The following is a 13,669-nucleotide window of genomic DNA, read 5'->3' on the forward strand; positions in this document are numbered from 1 at the left end:
TGGGTAAAGTCAACATAACCTATTAATTTAGCAAGTATTGTTCAGCCATTTGCCATATTCCAGGGACTGGGGACATAGTGCAGAGTGAGACATGGAGTCCTTGGAGACATCATTCTAGTAAGAACTGCAAATTAAAGCTAGCTACTAGTTTAGCCACCATGATTCCAGTTTGTTGGTAGACGCTTGGACAGCCCATGCTCTAGCAAACACTAATTATTGGCTGCAGCTGGATAGGTGCTGTGTTGTTTGAGAGCATGCAGTGGTGACAGAGTGATTGCATGAGCATCATGGCTGGGAGGTGGCAGTTGGTAGTACCTTTTCCCTATTCTACAGGGGATTAGAAAGAGCCTTGGTTATAGTCAAGATTCATCCCATTGACTTTCTGCCTTTCTGTTCAGTCTCAAAAACAGAATATGGATATCAACAGACAAGCCAAGTTCGCAGCCACCCCATCTCTGGCCTTGTTTGTTAACCTCAAAAATGTGGTTTGTAAAATAGGAGAAGATGCCGAAGTCCTCATGTCTCTTTATGACCCTGTGGAGTCCAAATTCATCAGGTAGGCAACTTCCCCATTGAAGACTTCATCAGTTGCTTTTCTCACTGCTGTGATCAAAATACCTGACAAGAAGCATCTCCACCAGGGAGGGTTTTATTTTGAACCACAGACTGAAGATGAGGTCCAGCATGGTGAAGTCCTACTAGTGGGAGCTGCTCTCAGCTGAAGTAAATGTGCTGGTTAGTTTTTTTTGTCAACTTGAAACAAGCTGCAATCATCTGGGAAGAGGGATCTTTAATTGAGAAACATCCCTCTATCTGTCCTATTATAGGCAAGTCTGTGGGGGCATTTTCCTGATTAATGACTGCTATGGGAGGGTCCAGCCTACTGTGGGAAGGTGGTCCTGGGTTATAAAGAAAACCGAACTGGGCAGGGCCAGGTGAGCAAACCAGTAAGCAGTGTTCCTCCACGGCCTCTGCTTCAGTGGCTGCCTCCGAGTTCTTGCTTTGAGTTCCTGCCCAGATTTCTCTTTAGGGAGGACTGTGTAGGTTGAATGGTGAGATGAACACTTTGTTCCTCATGGCTTCTGGTCATGATATTCATCAAAGCCGTAGAAAGCAAAGAAACTCAGCCCACAAGCCACACCTTTACTTTTGGCAAAGTTTGGTTTAGGAGTGTTATCTGTGGCTTTCGCCTCTTTGCTGCCTCTCTAAGCTGATTGGCTAGTTGTGTATGTCAAGTATTTCCTCTTGTCATATGAAGAGTCATAATAAACATCTATTGAATAAAACCATTGGAAATACATTGGTCTTCAATATAACTTTCTCTTTATCCTGATTAAAAATAATTGTGATTAAACTTTGTGAAGTGTGTGTATATCTATATATCAACACTCCTGTATTTATCAAAATTTAAAAATGTACTATTTTCAGGAAACAGAACATATAGGTGATTTTTACTCTCACTTCTGATAAGTGCTTTCTTTCTTTTTGATGGAGATACAATTTATATTTTACGGCTTGCTTGCCTTTATTGAGGGCTCCGAATTAAATATACATTGTTCCAAATTCAATACACAGCGCTGTATTGTTGTCATTCTAAACAGACAGAGAGGTTTTTCACGTTATAAACATTGAAATGTCATTTGAAAATACTTCTGTTAACGGTTAATCCATGGTGTAGAAAGTGAAAAGGTTGTTCACAGTGCCTGCTCGGTAGGTAAAGAGGCTACCTGCGGCCCAGATACTTATCAACTCACAGTCAGATGCATAGTGAATCTCCATGTTGTTAATTATTTAGTCTTATGGAATACATTGGCTGCTCGTACATGTTTGGAAGATTAATTTGGTCCTGTTTTTTTCTTTCCTCAAGTGAGAACTACCTGGTCCGCTGGTCAAGTTCAGGATTACCAAAAGACATTGATAGGTTACATAACTTGCGTGCGGTGTTTACGGTGAGTACCAGCCATGGCTGTGCACGTTGAATGTCATTGAGTCCTGCTATTATGGCTGTTTTGGGAACTTCTCAGCATTGAATGGGGCCTATGGGGTGGGGGTGGTGCCACTTGTGACACTGGCTAACCCAGGAATCCCTGAGCTCTTTGTGGAAGTCTCGGAGCTTGGTCTTTGCTTAGTATTGTTAGGAGATAAATTCCTTCCCATCTCTTTAGCTCATGTCCAGTTCAGTGTCTGCTGTTAGTTTATTCCTTCCTGTCATGTGAGTAATTTTAAAATACTCTTATCTGGTCTGAGAACAGACTCTCGGTCCATTTTAACGTCCTTTTCTATTGGACTCGTGTTGAATCATAGTTCTCCATGATGATTTATGGAAATTAATATTTCTAGGATCTGGGGAGCAAAGACCTGAAAAGGGAGAAAATTAGTTTCGTCTGCCAGATTGTCCGAGTTGGTCGTATGGAGCTGAGGGACAGCAACACGAGGAAACTGACTTCGGGGCTCCGGCGACCTTTTGGCGTGGCTGGTAAAAATTCCACCCCTGTTTTGCTTTGAGAATTTCAGACCATTCACTTTGAGGAAGGACAGTGGGCCACTTTAATTTTTGGACTTAGCTGCTTGGGGGAGGGGGGCAATCTATGAGTTGTTTTTCATAGTTTGGAGCCTACCTGCTGCTTCTCTGATGCTTCTGATTTATCCAGTTTGAAAGCAGATCCCAGTTTTTACTGGGAGAGGCACTGAATCACTTTCCCACATTGTGGAGAAGCCAGCACTCCGGGGTTTGCTAGGCTCAGTGCTTGAGTGCTGGACAGGCACAGCCTAAGACGAGGAGCTAAAGGAGGTACAATACAGCTTGCACACAGGCTTGTTGATGGCTGTACAAGAAAGTGAGAGCCTAGTTATCTGTGTCAAGGAACAGTAAGTGTCCCCACTAGGTGATATCTTTGAATGTCAGTCACTTCCTTCATAATGTTGAGAAGCAGTTCTCTTTCTTTTTTTCTTTCTTTTTTTTTTTATTAACTTGAGTATTTCTAATATACATTTAGAGTGTTATTCCCTTTCCCGGTTTCCGGGCAAACAGCCCCCTAACCCCCCCTCCCCTCCCTTATGGGTGTTCCCCTTCCCATCCTCCCCCCATTGCCGCCCTCCCCCCAACAATCTAGTTCACTGGGGGTTCAGTCTTGGCAGGACCCAGGGCTTCCCCTTCCACTGGTGCTCTTACTAGGATATTCATTGCTACCTATGAGGTTGGAGCCCAGGGTCAGTCCATGTATAGTCTTTAGGTAGTGGCTTAGTCCCTGGAAGCTCTGGTTGCTTGACATTGTTGTACATATGGGGTCTTGAGCCCCTTCAAGCTCTTCCAGTTCTTTCTCTGATTCCTTCAACGGGGGTCCTCTTCTCAGTTCAGTGGTTTGCTGCTGGCATTCGCCTCTGTATTTGCTGTATTCTGGCTGTGTCTCTCAGGAGCGATCTACATCCGGCTCCTGTCGGTCTGCACTTCTTTGCTTCATCCATCTTGTCTAATTGGGTGGCTATATATGTATGGGCCACATGTGGGGCAGGCTCTGAATGGGTGTTCCTTCTGTGTCTGTTTTGATCTTTGCCTCTCTATTCCCTGCCAAGGGTATTCTTGTTCCCCTTTTAGAGAAGGAGTGAAGCCTTCACATTTTGAACATCCGTCTTGAGTTTCATTTGTTTTAGGCATCTAGGGTAATTCAAGCATTTGGGCTAATAGCCACTTATCAATGAGTGCATGCCATGTGTGTTTTTCTGTGATTGGGTTACCTCACTCAGGATGATATTTTCCAGTTCCAACCATTTGCCTACGAATTTCATAAAGTCATTGTTTTTGATAGCTGAGTAATATTCCATTGTGTAGATGTACCACATTTTCTGTATCCATTCCTCTGTTGAAGGGCATCTGGGTTCTTTCCAACTTCTGGCTATTATAAATAAGGCTGCGATGAACATAGTGGAGCACGTGTCTTTTTTATATGTTGGGGCATCTTTTGGGTATATGCCCAAGAGAGGTATAGCTGGATCCTCAGGCAGTTCAATGTCCAATTTTCTGAGGAACCTCCAGACTGATTTCCAGAATGGTTGTACCAGTCTGCAATCCCACCAACAATGGAGGAGTGTTCCTCTTTCTCCACATCCTCGCCAGCATCTGCTGTCACCTGAGTTTTTGATCTTAGCCATTCTCACTGGTGTGAGGTGAAATCTCAGGGTTGTTTTGATTTGCATTTCCCTTATGACTAAAGATGTTGAACATTTCTTTAGGTGTTTCTCAGCCATTCGGCATTCCTCAGCTGTGAATTCTTTGTTTAGCTCTGAACCCCATTTTTAATAGGGTTATTTGTCTCCCAACGGTCTAACTTCTTGAGTTCTTTGTATATTTTGGATATAAGGCCTCTATCTGTTGTAGGATTGGTAAAGATCTTTTCCCAATCTGTTGGTTGCCGTTTTGTCCTAACCACAGTGTCCTTTCCCTTACAGAAGCTTTGCAGTTTTATGAGGTCTCATTTGTCGATTCTTGATCTTAGAGCATAAGCCATTGGTGTTTTGTTCAGGAAATTTTTTCCAGTGCCCACGTGTTCCAGATGCTTCTCCAGTTTTTCTTCTATTAGTTTGAGTGTATCTGGTTTGATGTGGAGGTCCTTGATCCACTTGGACTTAAGCTTTGTACAGGGTGATAAGCATGGATCGATCTGCATTCTTCTACATGTTGACCTCCAGTTGAACCAGCACCATTTGCTGAAAATGCTATCTTTTTTCCATTGGATGGTTTTGGCTCCTTTGTCAAAACTCAAGTGCCCATAGGTGTGTGGGTCCCTTTCTGGGTCTTCAATTCTGTTCCATTCGTCTATCTGTCTGTCTCTGTACCAATACCATGCAGTTTTTATCACTATTGCTCTGTAATACTGCTTGAGTTCAGGGATAGTGATTCCCCCTGAAGTCCTTTTATTGTTGAGGATAGTTTTAGCTATCCTGGGTTTTTTGTTATTCCAGATGAATTTGCAAATTGTTCTGTCTAACTCTTTGAAGAATTGGATTGGTATTTTGATGGGGATTGCATTGAATCTGTAGATTGCTTTTGGTAAAATGGCCATTTTTACTATATTAATCCTGCCAATCCATGAGCATGGGAGATCTTTCCATCTTCTGAGGTCTTCTTCAATTTCTTTCCTCAGTGTCTTGAAGTTCTTATTGTACAGATCTTTTACTTGCTTGGTTAAAGTCACACCGAGGTACTTTATATTATTTGGGTCTATTATGAAGGGTATCCTTTCCCTAATTTCTTTCTCGGCTTGTTTCTCTTTTGTGTAGAGGAAGGCTACTGATTTATTTGCGTTAATTTTATACCCAGACACTTTGCTGAAGTTGTTTATCAGCTTTAGTAGTTCTCTGGTGGAACTTTTGGGATCACTTAAATATACTATCATATCATCTGCAAATAGTGATATTTTGACTTCTTCTTTTCCGATCTGTATCCCCTTGACCTCCTTTTGTTGTCTGATTGCTCTGGCTAGAACTTCAAGAACTATATTGAATAAGTAGGGAGAGAGTGGGCAGCCTTGTCTAGTCCCTGATTTTAGTGGGATTGCTTCAAGTTTCTCTCCATTTAGTTTAATGTTAGCAACTGGTTTGCTGTATATGGCTTTTACTATGTTTAGGTATGGGCCTTGAATTCCTATTCTTTCCAGGACTTTTATCATGAAGGGGTGTTGAATTTTGTCAAATGCTTTCTCAGCGTCTAATGAAATGATCATGTGGTTTTGTTCTTTCAGTTTGTTTATATAATGGATGACGTTGATGGTTTTCCGTATATTAAACCATCCCTGCATGCCTGGGATGAAGCCTACTTGGTCATGGTGGATGATTGTTTTGATGTGCTCTTGGATTCGGTTTGCCAGAATTTTGTTGAGTATTTTTGCGTCGATATTCATAAGGGAAATTGGTCTGAAGTTCTCTTTCTTTGTTGTGTCTTTGTGTGGTTTAGGTATAAGAGTAATTGTGGCTTCGTAGAAGGTATTCGGTAGTGATCCATCTGTTTCAATTTTGTGGAATAGTTTGGATAATATTGGTATGAGGTCTTCTATGAAGGTCTGATAGAATTCTGCACTAAACCCGTCTGGACCTGCGCTCTTTTTGGTTGGGAGACCTTTAATGACTGCTTCTATTTCCTTAGGAGTTATGGGGTTGTTTAACTGGTTTATCTGTTCCTGATTTAACTTCGGTACCTGGTATCTGTCTCGGAAATTGTCCATTTCCTGCAGATTTTCAAGTTTTGTTGAATATAGGCTTTTATAGTAAGATCTGATGATTTTTTGAATTTCCTCTGAATCTGTAGTTATGTCTCCCTTTTCATTTCTGATTTTGTTAATTTGGACACACTCTCTGTGTCCTCTCGTTAGTCTGGCTAAGGGTTTATCTATCTTGTTGATTTTCTCAAAGAACCAACTTTTGGTTCTGTTGATTCTTTCTATGGTCCTTTTTGTTTCTACTTGGTTGATTTCAGCTCTGAGTTTGATTATTTCCTGCCTTCTACTCCTCCTGGGTGTATTTGCTTCTTTTTGTTCTAGAGCTTTTAGGTGTGCTGTCAAGCTGCTGACATATGCTCTTTCCTGTTTCTTTCTGCAGGCACTCAGTGCTATGAGTTTTCCTCTTAGCACAGCTTTCATTGTGTTCCATAAGTTTGGGTATGTTGTATCTTCATTTTCATTAAATTCTAAGAAGTCTTTAATTTCTTTCTTTATTTCTTCCTTGTCCAGGTTATCATTGAGTAGAGCATTGTTCAATTTCCATGTATATGTGGGCATTCTTCCCTTATTGTTATTGAAGACCAGTTTTAGGCCGTGGTGGTCTGATAGCAAGCATGGGATTATTTCTATCTTTCTGTACCTGTTGAGGCCCGTTTTTTGACCGATTATATGATCAATTTTGGAGAAAGTACCATGAGGAGCTGAGAACAAGGTATATCCTTTTGCTTTAGGATAGAATGTTCTATAAATATCCGTTAAGTCCATTTGGCTCATGAATTCTCTTAGTCTGTCTACGTCTCTGTTCAATTTCTGTTTCCATGATCTGTCCATTGATGAGAGTGGGGTGTTGAAATCTTCTACTATTATTGTGTGAGGTGCAATGTGTGTTTTGAGCTTTAGTAAGGTTTCTTTTACGTATGTATGTGCCCTTGTATTTGGGGCATAGATATTTAGGATTGAGAGTTCATCTTGGTGGATTTTTCTTTTGATGAATATGAAGTGTCCTTCCTTATCTTTTTTGATGACTTTTAGTTGAAAATTGATTTTATTTGATATTAGAATGGCTACTCCAGCTTGCTTCTTCTGACCATTTTCTTGACAAGTTGTTTTCTAGCCTTTCAGTCTGAGGTAGTGTCTGTCTTTGTCTCTGACGTGTGTTTCCTGTAGGCAGCAGAATGCAGGGTCCTAGTTGCGTATCCAGTTTGTTAATCTATTTCTTTTTATTGGGGAGTTGAGGCCATTGATGTTGAGAGATATTAAGGAATAGTGATTATTGCTTCCTGTGATATTCATATTTGGATGTGAGGTTATGTTTGTGTACTTTTCTTCTCTTTGTTTTGTTCCCAAGACGATTAGTTTCTTGCTTCTTCTAGGGTATAGCTTGCCTCCTTCTGTTGGGCTTTTCCATTTATTATCCTTTGTAGTGCTGGATTTGTAGAAAGATATTGTGTAAATTTGGTTTTGTTATGGAATATCTTGGTTTCTCCATCTATGTTAATTTAGAGTTTTGCAGGATACAGTAACCTGGGCTGGCATTTGTGTTCTCTTAGGGTCTGTATGACATCTGTCCAGGATCTTCTGGCTTTCATAGTTTCTGCGGAAAAGTCTGGTGTGATTCTGATAGGTCTGCCTTTATATATTACTTGACCTTTTTCCCTTACTGCTTTTAATATTCTTTCTTTATTTTGTGAGTTTGGTGTTTTGACTATTATGTGACGGGAGGAGTTTCTTTTCTGGTCCAATCTATTTGGAGTTCTGTAGGCTTCATGTATGCTTATGGGTATCTCTTTCTTTAGGTTAGGGAAATTTCCTTCTATGATTTTGTTGAAGATATTTACTGGTCCTTTGAGCTGGGAGTCTTCACTCTCTTCTATACCTATTATCCTTAGGTTTGATCTTCTCATTGAGTCCTGGATTTCCTGTATGTTTTGGACCAGCAGCTTTTTCTGCTTTACGTTATCTTTGACAGTTGAGTCGATGATTTCTACGGAATCTTCTGCTCCTGAGATTCTCTTTTCCATCTCTTGTATTCTGTTGGTGAATCTCGTATCTACAGCTCCTTGTCTCTTCTTTTGATTTTCTATATCCAGGGTTGTTTCCATGTGTTCTTTCTTGATTGCTTCTATTTCCATTTTTAATTCCTTCACCTGTTTGATTGTGTTTTCCTGGAATTCTTTCAGGGCTTTTTGTGACTTCTCTCTATGGGCTTCTACTCTTTTATTTGTGTTTTCCTGGAATTCTTTTAGGGATTTTTGCGATTCCTCTCTGTAGGCTTCTACTTGTTCTCTAAGGGAGTTCTTCACGTCTTTCTTGAAGTCCTCCAGCATCATGATCAAATCTGATTTTGAAACTAGATCTTGCTTTTCTGGTGTGTTTGGATATTCCGTCTTTGCTTTGGTGGGAGAATTGGGCTCCGATGATGCCATGTAGTCTTGGTTTTTGTTGCTTGGGTTCCTGCGCTTGCCTCTCGCCATCAGATTATCTCTAGTGTCACTTTGTTCTGCTATTTCTGACAGTGGCTAGACTGTCCTATAAGCCTGTGTGTCAGGAGTGCTGTAGAACTGTTTTCCTGTTTTCTTTCAGCCAGTTATGGGGACAGAGTGTTCTGCTTTCGGGCATGTAGTTTTTCCTATATACAGGTCTTCAGCTGTTCCTGTGGTCCTGTGGCTTGAGTTCACGATGCGGGTCACTTGCAGCAGAAAAGTTGGTCTTACGTGTGGTTCCGAGGCTCAAGTTTGCTCGCGGGGTGCTGCCCAGGAGCTCTCCGTGGCGGCAGCAACCAGGAAGATCTGCACTGCCGTTTCTGGGAGCTTCCGTGCACTAGGGTTCCAGATGGCATTTGGTGTTTTCCTCTGGCATTAGAGATGTGTGCAGAGTGCAGTCTCTTCTGGTTTCCCAGGCGTGTGTGCCTCTCTGAAGGTTTAGCTCTCCCTCCCATGGGATTTAGGTGCGGAGAACTGTTTGTCTGGTCGGTCCGTTCAGGTTCCGGCGGTGTCTCAGACGCAGCGGACCAGCTGCTCCTCGGCCCTCCTCTACGAGAACCCAGAGTCTGTGTACAGTTTCCTCTTGGGCCAGGGATGTGGGCAGGGGTGGGCAGTGTTGGTGGTCTCTTCCGCTCTGCAGCCTCAGGAGTGCCCACCTGACCAGAAGGTGAGGTCTCTCTCCCACAGGGTTTGGGAGCAGAGAGGTGCTGCGGGCAGGGATCCGCCGGTTTGGGACCCCCCCCGCCCCCCCCCCCCGCCCCCGCTATATACCGGAAGTGCCCGGTCCTAGAGGAATTTTGCCTCTGTTTGTCCTGAGTTCACCAGGCAGGTCGCTTGCAGCAGAAAAGTTGGTCTTACCTGTGGTCCCGAGGCTCAAGTTTGCTCGTGGGGTGCTGCCTACGAGCTCTCCGTGGCAGCAGCAACCAGGAAGATCTGTGCTGCCCTTTCCGGGAGCTCGCAGTTCTCTTTTTTTTTTTTTTTTTTTTTATTAACTTGAGTATTTCTTATATACATTTCGAGTGTTATTCCCTTTCCCGGTTTCCGGGCAAACATCCCCTCCCCCCTCCCCTTCCTTATGGGTGTTCCCCTCCTAACCCTCCCCCCATTTCCGCCCTCCCCCCATAGACTAGTTCACTGGGGGTTCAGTCTTAGCAGGACCCAGGGCTTCCCCTTCCACTGGTGCTCTTACTAGGATATTCATTGCTACCTATGGGGTCAGAGTCCAGGGTCAGTCCATGTATAGTCTTTAGGTAGTGGCTTAGTCCCTGGAAGCTCTGGTTGCTTGGCATTGTTGTACTTTTGGGGTCTCGAGCCCCTTCAAGCTCTTCCAGTTCTTTCTCTGATTCCTTCAATAGGGGACCTATTCTCAGTTCAGTGGTTTGCTGCTGGCATTCGCCTCTGTATTTGCTGTATTCTGGCTGTGTCTCTCAGGAGCGATCTACATCCGGCTCCTGTCGGTCTGCACTTCTTTGCTTCATCCATCTTGTCTAATTGGGGGGCTGTATATGTATGGGCCACATGTGGGGCAGGCTCTGAATGGGTGTTCCTTCAGTCTCTGTTTTAATCTTTGCCTCTCCCTTCCCTGCCAAGGGTATTCTTTTTCCTCATTTAAAGAAGGAGTGAAGCATTCACATTTTGATCATCCGTCTTGAGTTTCGTTTGTTCTAGGGATCTAGGGTAATTCAAGCATTTGGGCTAATAGCCACTTATCAATGAGTGCATACCATGTATGTCTTTCTGTGATTTGGTTACCTCACTCAGGATGATATTTTCCAGTTCCAACCATTTGCCTACGAATTTCATAAACTCGTTGTTTTTGATAGCTGAGTAATATTCCATTGTGTAGATGTACCAAATTTTCTGTATCCATTCCTCTGTTGAAGGGCATCTGGGTTCTTTCCAACTTCTGGCTATTATAAATAAGGCTGCGATGAACATAGTGGAGCACGTGTCTCTTTTATATGTTGAGGCATCTTTTGGGTATATGCCCAAGAGAGGTATAGCTGGATCCTCAGGCAGTTCAATGTCCAATTTTCTGAGGAGACTCCAGACTGATTTCCAGAATGGTTGTACCAGTCTGCAATCCCACCAACAATGGAGGAGTGTTCCTCTTTCTCCACATCCTCGCCAGCATCTGCTGTCACCTGAGTTTTTGATCTTAGCCAATCGCACTGGTGTGAGGTGAAATCTCACGGTTGTTTTGATTTGCATTTCCCTTATGACTAAAGATGTTGAACATTTCTTTAGGTGTTTCTCAGCCATTCGGCATTCCTCAGCTGTGAATTCTTTGTTTAGCTCTGAACCCCATTTTTTAATAGGGTTATTTGTCTCCCTGCGGTCTAACTTCTTGAGTTCTTTGTATATTTTGGATATAAGGCCTCTATCTGTTGTAGGATTGGTAAAGATCTTTTCCCAATCTGTTGGTTGCCGTTTTGTCCTAACCACAGTGTCCTTTGCCTTACAGAAGCTTTGCAGTTTTATGAGATCCCATTTGTCGATTCTTGATCTAAGAGCATAAGCCATTGGTGTTTTGTTCAGGAAATTTTTTCCAGTGCCTATGTGTTCCATATGCTTCCCTAGTTTTCTTCTATTAGTTTGAGTGTGTCTGGTTTGATGTGGAGGTCCTTGATCCACTTGGACTTAAGCTTTGTACAGGGTGATAAGCATGGATCGATCTGCATTCTTCTACATGTTGCCCTCCAGTTTAACCAGCACCATTTGCTGAAAATGCTATCTTTTTTCCATTGGATGGTTTTGGCTCCTTTGTCAAAAATCAAGTGACCATAGGTGTGTGGGTTCATTTCTGGGTCTTCAATTCTATTCCATTGGTCTATCTGTCTGTCTCTGTACCAATACCATGCAGTTTTTATCACTATTGCTCTGTAATACTGCTTGAGTTCAGGGATAGTGATTCCCCCTGAAGTCCTTTTATTGTTGAGGATAGCTTTAGCTATCCTGGGTTTTTTGTTATTCCAGATGAATTTGCAAATTGTTCTGTCTAACTCTTTGAAGAATTGGATTGGTATTTTGATGGGGATTGCATTGAATCTGTAGATTGCTTTTGGTAAAATGGCCATTTTTACTATATTAATCCTGCCAATCCATGAGCATGGGAGATCTTTCCATCTTCTGAGGTCTTCTTCAATTTCTTTCCTCAGTGTCTTGAAGTTCTTATTGTACAGATCTTTTACTTGCTTGGTTAAAGTCACACCGAGGTACTTTATATTATTTGGGTCTATTATGAAGGGTGTCCTTTCCCTAATTTCTTTCTTGGCTTGTTTCTCTTTTGTATAGAGGAAGGCAACTGATTTATTTGCGTTAATTTTATACCCAGACACTTTGCTGAAGTTGTTTATCAGCTTTAGTAGTTCTCTGGTGGAACTTTTGGGATCACTTAAATATACTATCATATCATCTGCAAATAGTGATATTTTGACTTCTTCTTTTCCGATCTGTATCCCCTTGACCTCCTTTTGTTGTCTGATTGCTCTGGCTAGAACTTCAAGAACTATATTGAATAAGTAGGGAGAGAGTGGGCAGCCTTGTCTAGTCCCTGATTTTAGTGGGATTGCTTCAAGTTTCTCTCCATTTAGTTTAATGTTAGCAACTGGTTTGCTGTATATGGCTTTTACTATGTTTAGGTATGGGCCTTGAATTCCTATTCTTTCCAGGACTTTTATCATGAAGGGGTGTTGAATTTTGTCAAATGCTTTCTCAGCATCTAATGAAGTGATCATGTGGTTCTGTTCTTTCAGTTTGTTTATATAATGGATGACGTTGATGGTTTTCCGTATATTAAACCATCCCTGCATGCCTGGGATGAAGCCTACTTGATCATGGTGGATGATTGTTTTGATGTGCTCTTGAATTCGGTTTGCCAGAATTTTATTGAGTATTTTTGCGTCGATATTCATAAGGGAAATTGGTCTGAAGTTCTCTTTCTTTGTTGTGTCTTTGTGTGGTTTAGGTATAAGAGTAATTGTGGCTTCGTAGAAGGAATTCGGTAGGGCTCCATCTGTTTCAATTTTGTGGAATAGTTTGGATAATATTGGTATGAGGTCTTCTATGAAGGTTTGATAGAATTCTGCACTAAACCCGTCTGGACCTGCGCTCTTTTTGGTTGGGAGACCTTTAATGCCTGCTTCTACTTCCTTAGGAGTTATGGGGTTGTTTAACTGGTTTATCTGTTCCTGATTTAACTTCGATACCTGGTATCTGTCTAGGAAATTGTCCATTTCCTGAAGATTTTCAAATTTTGTTGAATATAGGTTTTTATAGTAAGATCTGATGATTTTTTGAATTTCCTCTGAATCTGTAGTTATGTCTCCCTTTTCATTTCTGATTTTGTTAATTTGGACGCACTCTCTGTGTCCTCTCGTTAGTCTGGCTAAGGGTTTATCTATCTTGTTGATTTTCTCAAAGAACCAACTTTTGGTTCTGTTGATTCTTTCTATGGTCCTTTTTGTTTCTACTTGGTTGATTTCAGCTCTGAGTTTGATTATTTCCTGCCTTCTACTCCTCCTGGGTGTATTTGCTTCTTTTTGTTCTAGAGCTTTTAGGTGTCCTGTCAAGCTGCTGACATATGTTCTTTCCTGTTTCTTTCTGCAGGCACTCAGTGCTATGAGTTTTCCTCTTAGCACAGCTTTCATTGTGTCCCATAAGTTTGAGTATGTTGTATCTTCATTTTCATTAAATTCTAAAAAGTTTTTAATTTCTTTCTTTATTTCTTCCTTGACCAGGTTATCATTGAGTAGAGCATTGTTCAATTTCCACGTATATGTGGGCATTCTTCCCTTATTGTTATTGAAGACCAGTTTTAGGCCGTGGTGGTCCGATAGCACGCATTGGATTATTTCTATCTTTCTGTACCTGTTGAGGCCCGTTTTTTGACCAATTATATGGTCAATTTTGGAGAAAGTACCATGAGGAGCTGAGAACAAGGTATATCCTTTTGCTTTAGGATAGAATGTTCTA

The 13,669-nt window shown here is 41.8% G+C and overlaps 1 protein-coding gene across 2 annotated transcripts in view; it reads left to right on the top strand.

Moving 5' to 3' along the window:
• Dock1 (dedicator of cyto-kinesis 1) overlaps positions 1-13,669 on the top strand; it is a 516,616-nt gene that overhangs the window by 76,085 nt on the left and 426,862 nt on the right. For both annotated transcript variants that reach the window (XM_063263800.1, NM_001143858.1), the window contains exons 8-10: positions 399-556; positions 1,868-1,949; positions 2,341-2,476. In XM_063263800.1, coding sequence (XP_063119870.1) covers positions 399-556; positions 1,868-1,949; positions 2,341-2,476 — 376 coding nt within the window. The remainder of the gene's footprint in view (positions 1-398; positions 557-1,867; positions 1,950-2,340; positions 2,477-13,669) is intronic.

The sequence above is a fragment of the Rattus norvegicus genome, chromosome 1 (genome assembly GCF_036323735.1).
Source record: "Rattus norvegicus strain BN/NHsdMcwi chromosome 1, GRCr8, whole genome shotgun sequence".
NCBI classification, from domain to species: domain Eukaryota; kingdom Metazoa; phylum Chordata; class Mammalia; order Rodentia; family Muridae; genus Rattus; species Rattus norvegicus.